This window comes from Talpa europaea (genome assembly GCF_964194135.1).
Source record: "Talpa europaea genome assembly, chromosome: 15".
In the NCBI taxonomy this organism is placed as follows: Eukaryota; Metazoa; Chordata; class Mammalia; order Eulipotyphla; family Talpidae; genus Talpa; species Talpa europaea.
This window is the reverse complement of record NC_140083.1, coordinates 30853863-30872782: the sequence shown is the minus strand read 5'-3', so window position 1 is coordinate 30872782 and position 18920 is coordinate 30853863. Positions and strand designations below refer to the sequence as shown.

The following is an 18920-nucleotide window of genomic DNA, read 5'->3' as shown; positions in this document are numbered from 1 at the left end:
ACATGTTAATAACTTAGCAATTGACATGTAAAAATGGCTCATTAATAAACGGTGACACAGCATTTGATGGCAGAAATCCACCCTGAATAACATTGAGCTACATTAGCTCAGTGAAAAGCCTGCACCCACTTAACTTACGCCTCTTTGGCTAGACAGTTAAAAACAAGCTTTTACCAGCCCGCAGTTCTGGCTCTGCTCCAACTTCTCGCTTCTTCTCCTAGGCAAGCACCGCCGCGCGCCTTGGCAGGGCACCCGGGCCGGCGTGCGCGTGACCACGGCCTGTCTGTGGCCGGTAGACCATGGAGGCCCTAAGGTGGTCAGCCCGGGAGTGGGCCGCCCCGTCTCACCTACTGCCGCGAGGGGGCGTTTTGAAGCTGTGGCTCTTTGAGTTCTGGCTATTACTTCTGGGTTCAGGTTTGAACGAGGGATTCTTGCCTGATGAAGAGGATGTGGACTTTATCAATGAGTACGTGAACATCCACAATGAGCTCCGGGGCCAAGCCAATCCCCGACCGTCTAACTTGCGCTTCATGGTGAGGTCCTAAGGGTCTTTGCCCCAATTTCTGATAACCTTTGTCTCTACAGACCCTAGCTCTCAGCCTCGGAAAGTCTGGGCCACTGATCTTTAGGGTCAAAGATCACAGAGAACTTCACTTTTAGCTTGGGTTTTTCTTTATTCAAGTTTGAACAAAGGAATTTGGAACTATCTTATATGTACACTATTATGGAAAACAGTGAAGAAAGTTGCTTAGGAACTTGGATATGAGATTTAGCTTTCCAGATTTAAATGCAGGCTCCACAATATACTGGTATTAAGTAGCTGGAAGTAAGTTATTGAACTTATTTGTGCTTTAGTTAATTTCTTTGTGAAACCAAAAGAGTAATAATAATGCATAGGGTTATTGTGAATATTAGGTGAAATAATGCACAAAAATACTTAGAATAGTGACTGTAAATAGTAAACATATGATGTGTAAACAATATGCAAAATAAGGCAGTAGAACAATAGTCCATGGAGCATTATTTGCAAATGAGAAGCAATCTAATAGGCTATTACTAGTGGAATGCTAACATAATATGCAATTTATAGTATTCAGTATCACATAGAGTTTGTAAAACATTGGATTGGTGCAATTGGCAATTGTGCCAATTTGGTAGTATCTCCAAGTGAAAACCAAAAGTTAACAAGCCAATTATATCGGAGTGTGTGTGTGTGTGTGTGTGTGTGTGTGTGTTATGATTATAGTAGTGCAAGGGAAAAATATCATAAAGTACCCATTTTAAACATTTCTGATGTTTGATGTGTGTGTGTATATACAGGTACAAAGCAGTTGTTTTAACAATGATATTCTAAAGGCCGATTTTGCTTATCTTCTATAATATATTTTCTATTTTTTTTTATAATCTATGAAAATAAAATAATCTAAGGGAATCTTGGTATGGTGTGGGTTCCTATGAGCTGAGCACTCACAGGCAACTGTGACCTATTTCCTATGTGCTAATCACAGCAGAGCATTCTTTGACTACCTACAGGAGTGTAGTCCTTATCAGGAGGCAGGCCTGGGACCACCCTAGGCCGCTCTTGATCTGATTACGAGACTGTCTCCATGGTGGTCTCAGATAACTCTGCCTGTGATAACATCATACTTTGCTGATGCAAATATCTCTTGACTCATGATGTCCCCTTCCCTGTCCCTCATAAAACTTTGTCTCTGATTCCTCCACCCTCCAATTCCTTTGACTCCAATCCCACCCTCCCAACTTTATTCCTCATACCACTGTCACGTGATCAGCTTTTACTGGCCTGTGTGCTTTCAATAAGTGGCACAAGAACTTCTGCTCAAGTAGCAGAGTCTTGCCTTGCAAACCTGCTCCAAGACTGCTTTGTCCCTCATGGTGTTCTCACCCCAAAGCCTGAAATTTTTGCTGCTACTTTTTAGATATACTGTAACATATGACTGCAATATTTTGGTTTTACAACTTAATTTGTTGATTTTATTGATTTTTTTATGTGTTTTGTTCTTGTTCTTGTGATTAACTATAAACAGTGGACTCAATGAGACTCTAATGACAAAGGCACACATTTCTGGGGACATAGACTATCCCTGGTAGTCTAACAGTAGACAATCAGATGACAAAATTTAGGTTTTACTTCTTATTTTACTCCTCACAATAGTTTGCATATAGTCCTTGTTCAAAAGATAGTTCTTAGATAAATATTTCAAATGATTACTATGTATGAAAAGGCTTGAGATTAAAAATACATATTCTGAACAGATTATATGTAAGATTATACTGTTTTGAACAGACTACAAGATTATTATAATCATTTGCATCATCTAACAATCTGATTTAATTTTAAATATATGCATAGTCCTTTCTCTCAAGGTGTAGTAGTTTGACTTTCGATTATCTCCAAAAACTTTCCCTCCATAGAAATTCTGCAAACAAGATCCATCTGCACAAATTTAAATGTGTTTTCCTTAAACTTAACTATGAACACGCAAGGGAAATAATTTTGAGTACACACAAAAAAACTCATTACGTTGTTTTCTTTGCTTTTTGCATTTTTTTCAGACTTGGGATGTAGCTTTGTCTCGGACTGCTAGAGCATGGGGGAGAAAATGTTTGCTTCAGCATAATAGTCATTTAGAAGAAGTAAAGATGGCTCATCCTGTATTTAACGGTATTGGTGAAAATATTTGGGTCGGCCCTGAAAATGCGTTCACTGCAACTATTGCCATTAGAAGTTGGTATGAAGAGAGGAAGAATTATGACTTTGAAAATGACACTTGCAAATCAGAGTGTTCTAATTATCTGCAGGTATATAATTTTTATACTATTAATTTAATAGATGTCTTAATTGCTTTACTGCCAAGTTTTTATTGATGATGTTTCAATTTTATAAATAAACTTAACTGGTAAAAATTATCACTTCTAATAGAATAAAAATTCTAAGCAGTTCTAAATCTTCAAGATGTCTATAATTTCATCTATTATGTGAACCATGCAATTAAAACAATCCTTTAAATCTAGTAAATTGGATCTCCTATCCAAAGGTGAAAGGTGTTTTTCTAAAAAGAATGTGCATTTGGAAAAGGAAGTAAGCAACCAGCAGACAAATTATTTTAAAAATACTGACCATAAATATAAAGAAAAGATTTGATATTTTTATGTTCAGTATACATACTACTAAATAACTGATTGATTAAAATATTTTAATTCAAATTAATAGTTTTATTTCCCTGCCTCAGGTCTAACAATTTACCCTGTCACTTTATACTCTTTTGAACCATTTTTTATTTCCTATATATGCACTAATTATTTTACATATCACCTTCTTCTGTCTTTTTTATTCCCCAATTCTATTCTCCTAGACACTTTTGTTTACAGCATTTGACTTCACATTAACTGCTGTAGACATTCTACTCCCTAGTCTTTTAATGCATCACTGTTTCTTTAAGAATCACATGTTTAAAACCACTAAGGTTGTGGTAAAGAGAAAAGGAAAAACAAAAATGACTCCTGTCTCTTCCACAGAGCTTAACAAACAAGTTTTTGGTTTTTTGTTTTTTTTTTCCCACTTGGAATTAATGGAAATAGCCATACAGAAAATTTCAAGAATACTTTCAGTTATTCTCATATTTTCATATATCAAGACTTGCTTTTCCTTTTATAGACCTGATCTTTTTTATTTTTTAAGAACAGCCCTTTTATTTTATAATGGAATTTCCTCGATAAGTGGAAAGAGAAATGTTAATAACATTCCATTACTCTCTATCTTATATTTCTTTTCCCTCTCTTCTATAATCTTGGGGCCTTTCTTCGCCCTTCTATTCACAACTTTTTTTCTTCCAAAATCTTTCTCCTCTCTTTTCCCTTTTCTTTCTACCAATATCATAGAACTTTCAGATTCAACCAGAAGTTGAAAATTTATTCAGCAGGGATGCCTTCCTTTGGCTCTACAACATCATTCTGGGTTAGTGTTTCTCAAATTCTTTCTCCTATGAATACAGAATTGCCAAAACCTATTAAAATATTTCTCTAAATAAAGTTTTAAAACTTCTTCCCTAATTCATGACAATTTTCTACCTGCATCCAAATGAAGAGTAATTTATATTCTCAAACTGCTTGATTAAAGTTTTATGTGGATTCAATATACTATTGTTTGTAGCATACAAAATAAATGTTTGGAATTATATTTTATGTTTTCTCTGAAATTTTTATTTTAGGTTGTTTGGGATCTCACTTACAAAGTTGGTTGTGCTGTTACTGCTTGTCCAAGAATAGGACGTATTCAAGATGCAGCACTTTTCATATGTAACTACGCACCAGGGTAAGCAACTTTAAATTAAAATAAATATATATTAAAATTGTATATTTTTCAATATTAAACTTATCTAGGTTTCAATATAGTCTTCTAATGTCTCTGTGAGCTATAAGTTAAATATAAGATATTAAAGATTGGATATTGTGATATTTTCCATTCTATCTTGAAATGAGTCTTATACGGGCATGTAACATGGTCATTTTGTATATAAACAAATCAATTACTTCCTAAAAGATTTTAACTTTAGTATTACTTCATAATCTAGCCTAATTAGCATAGGATTGTTAAATTATTTATTTTTAAATTACTTTCCAAAATAGATTATTCCCTTATAAAAAAAAGGCAAAAGAAAATAAGGTTAGATGTGCTATAATAATTGTTTCAGGAGTACATCAGTCTTATTACTTTAAGCATACTTTTAGTTGATTATCCTTTAGAAGTTACATTAATATTTGGGACTAGTTTCACACATGTGAGTCATTATAGTATCTCAGAGTTGAAATAGTACTTCAAAAGTCTTCTTGTCAAATTTTCCATACAAAACTTGAATTATTTCCACTTTACTTACCATGTGAATATTCTCTATTTGAATACCTTTCTGTGGTGAGAAATAACTACCTTCTAAAGTAGCCTCCATGTCTGTCTGGAGGATAGAAAATCTAGCCTCCTAGTCTAGAAAATCTCAAGCTCTCTTTTGGCCAATATGATAACAGAAGTAGTAGCAGTATAATGTCCAGCTATGTGAAGAAATAGCCTAATTAGTATGTCAGGTAAACAGGAAAAATTAAAAAACATGTTAGAATTAAGAAGGCATTTCTGTTTGATAAAATGCTTTCAAGACTAAACCCAAAAGAAAAAGAATATTGATTACTGACTGTATGTCCCGAGATAGGGACAAAAACCTAACCATGATCTAATTGAATTAGACTCAGAAAGGCCCTTCCTGCTGTACAACTTTGCAGACTTTGAACATAGGCACCTCAAAACAAGTTTGGGAGAGCCATTGCAAAAAAAAATTTTTTTTAAGATTTATTTTATTTATACAAGAACCGGGGTACAGGCCAGATGTGCAGGAGGGGGAGAGGATTCATCAGAGACAGATCGGGGAACAGAACAGGCAGACTGACTGAAATACACTGCTGAGGGGAGCAGTAGGCGAGACAGGAGAGGTCTACGGCACCATATGGGATTCTCGCGCGGGGCCGGCCAGGATCGAACCCGTGCTGCAGAGGTTGCGGACAGCTTCACAGTGTGGCGCTCAAACGCCTGCGCCACCAGGGAGGCCCTGCAAAAATTTTTAAGCCTCCTTTCATTCCTACACACTAGAAGCATTGGAATGTTATCTATTATGTGGAGAAACTGGAAAATTGACTACCAATTAATATTGAAAATTTAGACAGAGAACTAGGTACTGGTGGGAGAGGGAGAGAATGGATTCATTCGTCTAAGGTACCATTATTCATTTATGTACTCAGCATCTATGTACAATCTATCTCCTGTTCTATCTCCTAATAAGACAAAAAGAAATTGCTTACCATATTTAGTTTATAGTTTTAGAAGGAGATGATAAATGAACACATAAATAAATACTATTTACTTAGGTTTTGAAATATGCCATAAAATATGTTAAGATAAACAAATAAATAGCTAAAATCAAATACAGATTAAAAAAAGAGGTGGCATTTGAGCTGAAAGTCAAATGAGAAAAAAGTGGCTAAAGAATGTTTCAGATAGAAATAAGAACCTGTATAAAATCTCTGAACTTAGACTGAGTTTAACATGTTTGAGAAATAATTAATTGTGGTTAGAACTACTAGTTGAGGTAAATTATGTGACAGCTTAACCAAATAGAAGATCACAGGAAATATGAAGGACTTGGGAATTTATTCTAAGTAATGGCAAAACCATTGGAAAATCTTTAACAAGTGTGTGATATTACATCTGTGTTTTGAAAAGAACATACAGACGCAAAAATATTAATCTAACTATTGTGTTGTGAATGGAATATAGGGAAAATAGGGTACAAAGTGGAAGCAAGAACTTGCTTCTTAATAATTGTTTCTGTGGTAGTACAGCTGTGGTATCAGCTGTGTATATATATGTGTGTATATATATATATACACATACAAGAGCTGAGGTGTAGGCCAGAGGTACAGTGGTGGGTGGTGGTGAGAAGATTCACCAGAGACAGAGTGTGAAGAAGAACAGGCAGATCTACTGAAATACACTGCTGAGGGGAGCAGCATGTGAGACAGGAGAGGTCTGCTGCGGCATGTGGGTCAGCTCCCTGGCCAGGGATTGAACTGGTGCTGAAGATGACTTCATGGTACTGATTTAACACCTTGCACCACCAGGGAGGCCCACAGACTGTGGTATCTTGGAGGAAGTTTAGAGCATGCAGATTGGTTTTCTTTTATTACATATAAATTACCACAAACTTAGTGTCTTAAAATTTAACCCATTTATTATCAAATAGACCTGGTGGTTATAAGTTCAGGCACGATATACCTAGATTCTCTGCTTAGAGTCTCAAAGCCAAATCAAAGTATTGACTAAATTCTTTTTTTTTCACTTTATCACTGTATTCTACAAAACATTTAAATAGTTAATACAAATTCTTTACAAACGCTTTTAAAAAATAAGAGGAAACTGCAATCAATTCATTTTATGAGGTCAGCATTACCCTAATATCCAAACCAGACAAAAGATAGCACAAGCAAACATAACTATACATCAATGTGGATCCAAAAATTCTTAACAAAATATAACCAAACCAAATCCAAAAACACAGAAAAAGAATAATATACCCTAAGTGGGACTAAGTGACTAAATTCTTATCTGGAATCTGCTTCCAAGGTCATTTAGGTTGTTAGTAGAGTTCAGTTTCATGTGACTATAGGACTCAGGTCCCCATTTCTTTTGTGAGTCCCAGCCAAGAATTGCTCTCAACTTCTAGAGCCTGTCCACATTCCTTGATGCATGTCTCTGACCATTTTCAAGTCACTAAAGACACATCAGATCCTTCTAATGTTTCAAATCCCTGGTTTATCTTCTGTGACCAGCCAGAGAAACTCTCTGTTTTTTAAGTTACCCAACTGATTGGATCAGGTCCACCTGGATAATATTTGTAATTTAAGGTCAACTATGCTATATAACCTAATTAAACATGGAAATAGAGCCCATCATATTCACTGACCTGGAATTATTCAAGGCTTATAAACATTGTGTGGTCAGTATGAAGGTATTCCTGTGTTGGAGGCATAAATATTAATGGGCTGTTACAGCTTCTAAATGGATTGACCCTTTGATCATGGACACTGTATAGCCTGGCATTTCTGGCTATTCAATATAGATACTAACAGAAACTTTAAATCTTGGAGAAAGAGGGTCCATTGTATTCTAGATCAGTATGAAATTAATTGATTGGTTGACTAATATTTATATATTTATTTGTTTATTTATTTGCCTTTTCAGAGTTATTCCAGGCTACAGTTATCAGACATTATGATCACAGGGTGATTGGCCTGTGCTACCGATTTTAAAGACAGTGTTTATAGTGAGTAGTTTTTTGCATAGGTATAGAGGTTGTGTTCCTCTATCCCTTGGGTCTTGGGATAGGTAGGATAAGCTCTGTTTTTGTGTTGGAGGTGTTTCAGTGATAAAGGTTTAGGGCAGGAAAAGTATACTAGGACATAGGTAAATATGGCCAGATCAATTCTTACATTTTTGGAAGGCTAGTGTTCTAGCTGGGATCTGTGGCCTCTCTAACACTTGGGGCCTCTGCACCTGTATATATGGCCTCTCTCTGCACCTATGTATGTGTGAAAGAATTGGATAAGGCACCCCTGCATGATCGCCTTAAGACAATGGCCCACATTAGGAGGCAGCTGGGGACGCCTAGGTTGTTGTTGACTGATTGTGTGGCCATGGCCTCAGGTGGTCTAGAAGTAGCTCAGAAATTAAACCAAGTACCTGCGTGGGAAGTCCTCCCTGTATATGTGGCCAACATGCCCCCTCCTGTTCCCCATAAAGTTGACTTCCCTTTGTCTCCCTGGGCCCTGCTCCTCCTGCCATTGTCACATAAACAATCATGTCTATTTTTTACTGCTAATAAACACCAAGAGGGCTTCTCACTGAGCAGCAGAGTCTTGCCTTGCAGACCTGCTCCACGACTCGTCCCTCAGCATGTCCCCAGGGTCATGTTAGCACATTCCTGACCCAACAGGGATCTAAAAATACAAAAATGTATTTTTTTTCCTTGAAGTGTTTTGATAGCAAAAAGTGAAATTAGAGAAGTGATATGCGCTCTACAAATAACCACAAACTTCTGAGTGTCCTTGATAGACTGAAAAACTTGCTTTTCAAGGGTATCAGATAGCTAATTGGGTATCAAAAAAAAAAAAGACATGACTCAGAAGTTTAATATTCACATATTTGTATATGTATTTCTTCTGTTTGGCCATTCTTTTACATGATCCAGAATGGCCTAACTGAGATTTATATGCCTGATGCTTGCTTATATGTCTAACAGTGCACTGAGTAAATTAATAAGCAATCCTATTTAAATGATGACTATTAATGACCCTCCCCTCACTCAAAAATATTTTTCCATATCTTTCTTATCATAGAGCTTTCATATCTACTTTTGGGCCTATTTTCCTTACTTAACTCTGCACAGTTGATGTAATAGTTACTCAATTCTCCCCTGTGCTGTAGGCAGTGGATTAAAACATCTTTGTAAAAATCCCACTTAGATTTTTTTCACTGTTCATATATTTACGTTTTTTCTGAGTGGACCTTGAAATAATCCATGCATCTTGGTCTTTGAGACAATAGGCATTTCAGGATTTTGTGAATTCTTCAGAAAATAAATATATCACTTCTATTGAAGTTTTTATATACCTATGCCAACTAGAGAGCAAGTAATTACTAAACATTCTATAGCATTCTATTTAAGGGGAAATTTTGCTGCAAACTAAGATGAAATAAAAGTGCTTTAAAACTCAGGCTTAAATAATAATGTTTTCAAAGAAAGACCTGGAAATAGTTTCAGAAGACAATGTTTTCCAAGGGGGGGAGAGAAGGGAAATATTGTGTCTCTTGCTTAAGACTTTCTTGAGCCCATTTTCTTAATTCAATTGCCTTTATAAACTAAAAATTGATGACAATAAATTTAAATAGCACAGGATTTGAGACATTTTCTAACTAAATGGTTTTGTTTTTGTTTGTTTGTTTTAGAGGAACTCAGAAAAGAAAGCCTTACAAGCCAGGGCGGCATTGTTCTAGATGTGACAGATATGACAGATGCACAGATCTTCTATGCAGTAAGATAAAGAAAATAACTTAAAGATCAAAATAAGTATAATGCATTTTATAATAAGAAAAATGAACTGTACACTAGTTATTGTCATGTTAATATTGCACGGGATATACTTAAGCTAAAAGATTGTTACATTCTAAAATTTACCTGTATAGCCTATATTTTTGTTTCCTAAATCTGACAGCTCTACCAACCTGATGTGTGCTGTGACAGCTTATACAGGATGAAGAGGGTACCCATGTAAGGGATGAAGTAGAGGCAATGATAGTGTTACAGGGCAGCCCTGATACAAAACGGGTTGCCTGACTGTGGGTCCTCACCTGCACGCTTAATGGGACTTATCAATACTCTACTGCAGGCTCACGCGTAAGGTTAATAAAAGGTTTATTCACAAGGGAAGGGCAAATGAGGAAATATGCAACTCAGGGAGAAAAGTGGGAGATAAAGTCTTAAATGTGTCCTACCCGATCCGCCAATCTGGAATCCCAAATAGCACTCTGAGAGCTGGCCACGAGCCACCAGCCTTGAAGCCAGGAGGCGAGCGCAAGAGAGAGACCCCAAGGCCCACGTGTTTGGTTTTTATACTAAACCTGGCTGCTTAACTCCACTCTCAGGTCACAGCCACCTTCCCTTTGGTGGTGATGGGATTTGTCTTTCCCAGTGTCCTGATGGCTTTGGTCTAGAATATGGGGGTGGAGTCCACAAAGCTTATATGGGATTAGCTCAGGACATCTTTCCCCCTAACAATTGGAGATTGGAAGCACACTGGGGGTTTGATCAAATATGCAAATAGATTAAGAACAATGAGAGCCACAATGGGGAAAAAAAGAATAGGCATCAGTTCTCTGTCAGAAGATGGAATACAAATACATAACGGAGGAAAATAAGCATGCACCTTGTGGTTATGAATTCGAAGTACAGGTATTAGCATGTAAGGATTTCAAAACATGCAACTAAACATAGATGGAAATACTTGTATATGATCTATCTATATACACATACTCCCTAAGCTCAGAAATGACCTTGGAGCAGAACCCCCAACCCCCATTCTACCATCGCCTCCCCCCCCCAATGAACACAATTAGCACCCAGACCTTGATTTCTAAATTTCAGCCTGTACTAAAAGTGAGCATTGGAGAAAGAAAATATCTAGGACAGAGGCAGGGAAATCCAGAACTTCTTTTTATATCCAAAAGCAAGAAATGCTTAAAGAATATAGACATGTAACCACAAGGACACAGCCTCTTTTTTTTTTTCTTTTTGAAGAGCCCAGTTAGCCAAGTTGTGTTCACAAAGCAAAAGTTCTTGAAAGAAATTAAAAGTAGTGCTTCAATTAATACATGAATGAAAAAAGCAAAAGCAAAACAGCCTGATTGCAGATAAGGAGAGAGTTGAGTGGTGTGGTTAGAAGACCAACTAGCCATAACATTTTAGCCAAGGACTAATCTAGCCCAGTGCCCTAACTCTTCAATTCTGTGAAGACCAAGAGAGATGAGATCATCTGGTGTTCTTTTAGCTTCGTGCACTCATATATTTAGTTCTTTCCCAGGTTTGGGAATTTTTCCTCTATTAATTTCTTTGAATAAGTTTCTGTTCCCTTCTCTCTCTCTTCTTCTTCTTGGATACCTATTATTCTTATAATTACATTTCCTAATGAAGTCATAATTCTCATAGTGTTTCTTCAGTTTTTCTTTTATATTTCTCTTTTTTCTTCCTCATGGATTATTTGTGTGTTACCATCTTTGAGATCAATGATTCAATCTCCCATTTGGTCTATTCAATTTGCATAGCTTTCAAAGAATTATTTTATCTCGTCTAATGATCATTTTACATCCTGAAACTCCTTTATTTTCTTATTTAATGTTTCGATTTTATCGCCTGTTCATTAATTTTAATTCTCAGGACATCCATTTGCTTTTCTGTATTTTCTTGTATATCTTTGATCATATTTTCTGTGTTTTTTTCCATTCCTTTGAATTTCTTTCACATGGCAATTTTGAACTCTGTATCTGATAGGAAGAAAAGGGCTCTAATGCCTTTGTGGTTAGATTATGGAGATTTGTGGGATGCGAGGTGCCATGTATTTTATTTTTCTGTCTGCCCACTGTGTAGCTTTCCAGCTCGCCATCTTTTCAAATGTTCTAAGGATGCTGAATTTCTACTTTTCCAGCAGATGGCACTGTAGTTTTTCTTTTTCTTGGCTTGGCCTGTCAGTATCTCGTGTTTTGGGGGAAAATGACTTGTAGCTGGAGAAGGGAGGTGTGTAAGATCTCTGAAGGGGACCAGTTACTGGTGAAAATTGTACTGAAGTGGGCTTGTGTTTGTGGCACCTTTGAAAACACTCCTCTCTGGGCTTTCCAGACCTGTGTGCCTACATCTGTCTGTTATCGGAGAGCTTCACAGACTAGCACCAGTCCTGCCAGGGTGGGTAAGGGAAGTACATCCACTTCCCTATCCTCTTCCCTGGGAACCTGGCAAGCCTGGCACACCCCAGCTCCTCCACACAATATCCCTTCAGTTAAGAGGGTGCCTCCATGCCACTCAGCTAACCTTTCTCAGAGCTGTCACCCAAATCTGAGAGTACAATTCTGAGTTTTGCATGGCATGCTGCCACCCCTAGCCATAGTCTCTAGCAACTCTCCCTACCCACTTTTTGTTGTATGGAGTTGAATTTCCTCAGTATTCCTTCTTGTGTGCTCAATGCTTGCCTCTGATGTCCAACAAGTACCCTAGTTTTGCCCCGTCACTGGACCCTCTCAAACTAGTTGCCCTCTGGGCTACTTTTAGATTATCTTTCTGGAAACAAAGCAGAGAACACTGTTAATGTCATATTCACTATCTCTCTATGCTTTAAATCTTAATTGATCAAGATTAAAATCTAAAGGCTATGGTTATAAAAACAAAATGTAAACATAACAAATTTTGCTAACATATACAAATGGCATAATTAAGAAAAGAGAGGGAAAAAAAGAACAATGTACTCAATTTTCTTGTCTTTTATAACCAAAGTCGTTTAAAGCTGATAAATCAAACAATAGAGATTTAAGTAAATATAAATGTATTTTAATACTAAATCAAAACCAAAAGTAAAACAAGAATGCAATCAATGAAAATTAGTGATGAAGAGTAAATGTACTAATTATATCATGGCTCTACTAAGCTATCATTAGTTACATATACAGAGTGAAGCAGAAAAAATACAGATGATGTGATAAAAGATATTTTTAAAAGGGGCTGGAAAATCAGAATCATTACATAAAATATGAAACAATAAATAATACCACGCACAAAAGGCTAAAAGCTTCAAGTATCCAACAGAAGGTTACTAACTCTCCAAGGTACCTGAATAGCAATTTCTAAATTTTCCTCTAAGGTTAGTATCAACACAAGAAAAAGCCCCTGGTTTCACTGGGCTGTCTATGTGTGAGAACTCTTCTATGCTCCCACTCTCCTTCCTAGTGACATCTAGGAATAGTTGTGTGGGCCTCTCTGCCCAGGTGAGCAAAGGAAAAGAAATGTATTTCCTGTAAAGTATAGAAATTTATTTCCTGTAAAGGATTGTAATAGTATAGGGGGCTACATAGTAAAATGATTGAATGACAGGTTAGAGAGTTAACTTTGCCATCTAGGGAAGGAAGAACAACGGACAGCTTCTGAAAATAAAAATTCTTGAAGAAAGTGAGTAGATTCAGAAGATTAATTGGAAATGATTGCGGGTAGAAGGGTGGGGAAGAGAGATAAAAATAAGATATTATAAAATCCTAAAATGTTGAAGCTGCAACAATCTTTTGAGTACAGAAGTGAAATGAATTAGATAAGGTGAAAAAAGGATTTAGAGAAAGAATTAATACCAGAATCCACAATTTCTCTTATATATCAATGTTTTCCCTAGCAGAGCAGGCTGACTTTTACTAAAAGCAAATATAATGTATTTAATTCAGGCTACTAGTTTGAGGAGCAGCAATGATGATACCATGTTGCTTAAGAACTCAGAGAATGATGTCATGGTTGTTGGACAAATTATCTTATAGTCTAGAGAAAAGGTGAAATTATAAAATTTCTTTACGGTCTTTTTCTTTCTAGGTAATGCAGAGCGTGACCAAGCCACATGTATGTATTATTGTCCTTTATTTCTTCAATAATTTTACTAGTTTATGTGAAATCTTGCTTTCAATCGCTTCTTTATTTACAGATTACAAATTTTGGTATCCAAAATGGGAAGTACCCCGGCCACTTGTGTGTGATCCAATGTGCATACTTACTTTATTACTAAGACTGGTATGCTTGTCGCTATGTACTACAGCTGTTTTGATAGTGCAGTCTCACTTTCCAAATATATTATTAGAAGAAGAAATGTTAAACAAGCTTGGGGAAACTGAAGGAGAGCCAAAAGAGGTGGAGAATAAAGTGCAAGAGGTACGGGAGAAGGAGGAGACATAGAAAAGTACTGTGAAGATTAACACTGATGAATAAACAAAGGGAAATATTTTTTAAAAAGCAAAAAATAAAAAACACTAAATTTTAGCAAACGAGAACTACTCTTGCAATACGTTTTTTTCCCTCTCTCTTCCCATCCTTATCCAGCAAATTTAAATGAAACAAAGAAGCAAAAAATGTATTTTATAGTATATGTTGTAAGGCAAACTCTTGGCCCCTAAGAATAGCTAAAGATGTGATGATAAAAATTCTAAAAAGATTTGACAGTCTAATTAATATTAAGATGATACTATGTTAATCTGATAAGGGAGGGAATTTCCATTTTTTAAATATGTCTCTATCTGTATGTTTCTACATCTGTATTTTAAATATCTTTAAATGAGTTTCTCAAATATTAAAAAAGATCATATAAGATGCTTAATACCATTCCAATTTCAGAACAACCATTTAATAAGTTTGGATTATGTTGTTTTTAATCATTTTTATTATAGTTGTTATTGCTATTGGTGATGGTGGTATTTTCCATGTGATATCAAGGCATCTAATATCATTATTTATCTTTGTAATATTTGTGTTTGGAATAGTTTGAGTGGTACTTGTGTACGCTGTTAGAGGACAAATTTATTATGTCTACTTCATGTTCAGCATTTCACGAAAGCTTTGCTGTAATTCTTTTAGACTATATAATGTGTTGCTGCCAAAGACTAATAAATGTCAAAAATCAATTCATTGTGATTGAGCAATCTGGCTATCATTTATGTGGAAAAATAAATTTCATGTTTAAAAATAGTTATTTATATATAGTTATTTAATAAGTATAGTAAAAGCTCACAAATTAACTACTTACTACTTCTAACACTAATAAATGAACTGAATAAAAAATCTAATGTAAAAAAATACATAAAGTGCTAGAAACTTTACATTTAGTAAACTTATTATATTAACAGCCTGTCCATAAATGAGACAAGATAAACTTGTACAAAAAGTCCTGAACCATCCTCTTGGATTTTGTAATTTCTGGGTTTTTTATGTGTTTGTTTTCATTTTATTTTTTTGTTTTTTCCCCCAAAAGCTCTGCTCTAAATATATTGATATATATATATTTATATATGTCTTAAATATAGAGAGAGATATATAGACATATATATATAGTTTTATGAAGTCAGTCTCCTTTCTACCCAGTCTCCTAAATGCTTTCACCTATTTAATATTCAAAACCACTATGTGGAGTTAGTATTGCTTCTGCTGTTAAAAAGAGAAAATTGTCCTTTGATTCATGATACCACGTTCAGTTCCCACTATGACAACTTTTTAGGAATCTACACGTATAACTTCTCCATCTATTCTTCAACATATTCTCTAGGTTATTTCAGACTATGATTGCAAAAATCCCCATGGAAATCTTTTGTGTTGGAAGATGTACATATTGGACAGAAGTTACTTGGTAAGGCTGTCGTGTCTAGTCATTGACTGGGATTGCTGGGGAAAAGCACACCCTTGGCTGAGATGTTGTAGCAGATCCCAAAGGCGCTGCAGCTGGAGGCCATCAGTGAATTGCACTCCTCATGGCAGTTTCTACTTTAAAATGAAATCTTAGGTATTTACTTACACGTGACAACTTACATGCTGTCATAGTGGGTAAGAAAGGATTCACCTACAGTGCCTGACATTTTACATAGATCAAAGCATATCTGTAGCCTATCTTACTTAAACTTTTAAGATTCCAGAGAGGAAAATTGTTACTTCCCCAGGATGACAGCTAAGATCTGAATACAGAGTTGTTTGTTGTCCTCTTAAATTCTGCAATTCAAAATTAATGGTACAAAGGGTTAAGTCTCAGCACTATGAATCTATAGGCAGCCACTGCTGTACAAGTTCCATCCCCGGCCAGGGACTAACCTACATGGCGCAGCAGACTTCTCCTGTCTTGCCTGCTGCTCCCCTCAACAGTGTATTTCAGTAGATTTGCCTGTTCTGCTCCCCACTCTGTCTCTGGTGAATCCTCTCACCTCTCTGAACCTCTGGCCTATACCCCAGTTCTTGTATGCATAAATAAATAAATCTTAAAAAAAAAAAAGAAATCAATACCCCTTGCAAATCTAGGGTACATGCTTTATTACTTCCCAGGGCTAATGTGAATAAAGTGCTGCAAACTGGGTGACTTAAAACAAGAGAAATTTATTCTTTTAGAGTTCTAGAGCTCCCTAGTTCAAAATCAAGGTGCTGGTTGACACTGTTCCCACTGAGCATGTGTGACATGTTTTCTTGTCTCTTTCAACTTCTAATAGCCTCTGGCATTCCATGGAAGAGTCCTTGGTTCCAACCTCCCCCTCTACCTTCACATGGTCTCCTCTCTGTTTCTGCATTCTCTTCTCCTTTTCTTATAAGGGTACTAGTCAACCTCATCTGAATGTGATTACATCTACAAGAACCCAATTTCCAAAGATCATTCTGAGGTACAAGGGGTTAGGAACTCAACATGTCTTTCGGATGAACATAACCTCACCTACAATAGATGCCTTGACCAGCGATGCTGATATCTCTCTGAATGACAGATCTTGAGGTGACTTATTTTCCTGCCTCCTACACAAAATAGAAATTAGTTATTTCCATTGTCTTCCTAGTCTGATGTAAAAACACAGTCCCTTCCTTCTTCATCTTTGGGGTATAGGCATGAGGTCCTTGATGGAGCACTTGTCTTGTGACCATGAGATAAGAAGCAGGAGTGGAAAAATCACATGTTAAGAATTATGAAGCAGGAAAATAAGAAGAGCTGGTAATACTGAAATCAAGTTGTTAGACTCCAAACTTTTGCATTTCTTAACTAAGTCTTGTAGTCAAGTCACTGTAGATGAGTTTTGGTACAATTAATACACTTTCCCTCCCTTCAAGACAATCTAAAAATAGTGAAACTCAAAATGAAATATAGTGTTTAATGGACTGCTTAACCCCAGTCCTAACTGCTCGTGTAAAGCTATGAGAGTCAATCATGTTAACCAGTGACTTAAAATTGGCATCTTAGTAACTCAACACTAGAAGATATCTTTCTTAAAATGACAAATAGTATTATTTTATTCTATTTTCTTGTTTTTCATTTAAATCAACATGTGATCTTCTACATTTCCACATCTGTTCATGAAGTTGTAAGTTCAGTCTCATAGATGACAGGTATCTTCCTTAGAAAAGGCCTATAAAACAAACTCACTTGTTCATGCCTGTGATTTTTTTTGAAGATTTATTTATTTATGCATACAAGATCTGGTGTGCAAGCCAGAGGTGTGGATGGTGAGAGGATTCACCAAAGAGAGTGGGGTAGCAGAACAGGCAGATGTACTGAAATTCACTGCTGAGGGGAGCAGGCGGGGAGACAGGAGAGGTCTGCTGGACCATGTGGGTTTCTCCCTGGCCAGCCTATGGAACTCAAGTGCTGCAGTGGCTGGGAATAGCTTAATAGTGCTATCTTTAACCCCTGCACCACCAGGGAGGCCCTGCCTGTGGTTATTTTTGACTTTTTATTTGCAGACTTTAAATTTTAGATATCAAAAGACCTCAGACACTGACCATTAGCAAGTTTCCTATTTAGGTTATGATTTGATTTGCTTTTTTCAATCCTTTCCCTCTGCTTGGTTCACTGATTTTGGCCCAAGCTTTTAAACCTCTTTGCAACTGTCAGCCCTATGGAATCCTGGCTGAGCCCATGTATATGGATGGGTTAATAACAGTGGTAACCACCTAGCAAGACTGATCAAGAAAAAAAACAAAGATGCCAATGTCAAGAATAAAATAAGGGACACTTACTAGAGGTCCTAAAGAAAGTAAAAGAACAGCAAATGAAAATACTGACTAATTTTGTCAATAGAGGTCATATTTAAATGAAATGTGCAAACATTTTAATAAGTTCACTTCAAAAATAAACATGAGGATAAAGAAGTCCAAATCATCTCACGTTAGGAAGTCTTGTGTTTTTGCAAGCTAACAAGCTAGTAAACCACAGTTTCAAGGGTACTAACACAAGATACAGGATTCCTGGGTCATGGACAAAGGATAGTATTGAAGATGTTAAAAACATTTTTTTTGGGGGGGGGCCTCCCTGGTAGTGCAGGCAGTTGAGCGCCGCACTGTGAAGCTATCCACAGCCTCTGCAGCACAGGTTCGATCCCGGCCAGCCAGGGAGCTGATCTACATGGTGCAGCAGCCTCACCTGTCTCGCCCTCTGCTCCCCTCAGCAGTGTATTTCAATCTGCCGGTTCTGTTCCCCGCTCTGTCTCTGTTGACTCCTCTCACCCTCCCGCACATCTGGCCTGTACCCTGGTTCTTCTACAAATAAATTTTTATTTTAATCTGAATAAATAAATAAAATATGTTTTTTTCTTATTAAAGATATATAAATGCATAATTTAATAAATCAAGTAATCTTAAAAACCATGTAATAAAAATATAGTTGCTCCTGAAATTGCAGCTGAAAGGACATGTTCTTAAAGATGTTTCAACCAAAAAAGTGCAAAAAATTTTACTTCCACAAACATTATTTGAAAAAAAATAAAATAAGAAAAAAAAATGAACTAAAATGTTCACAGGAAACGACAATTGCTGTTTAAAAATGCAGTTTCCTTTGGTTTGAGGAAGTACAGTCATTTTTTTCTCAGAAATGAGAAACGGGTCCTCCATGGTGGTGCAAGGGATTAGGCACAGCACTGTGAAGCTATCCACAGCCTCTGCAGCACGAGTTTGATCCCCACCCAGAGAGCAACCCTCATGGCGCAGCAGACCTCTCCTGTCTCACCCGCTGCTCCCCTCTGCAGTGTATTTTAGTCAATCTGCCTGTTTTGCTCC

At 36.5% G+C, this 18920-nt stretch overlaps 1 protein-coding gene across 1 annotated transcript; it reads left to right on the top strand.

Annotated features, from left to right (window-relative positions):
* Positions 1-299: 299 nt before the first annotated feature.
* Positions 300-14090, top strand: LOC311185335 (GLIPR1-like protein 2; the record flags this gene model as incomplete). Its single annotated transcript, XM_084255974.1, has 6 exons — positions 300-533; positions 2578-2823; positions 4233-4336; positions 9569-9654; positions 13734-13760; positions 13843-14090. 6 exons carry the CDS (start codon positions 300-302, stop codon positions 14088-14090), a joined length of 945 nt encoding a protein of 314 aa, XP_084112100.1.
* Positions 14091-18920: the final 4830 nt, after the last annotated feature.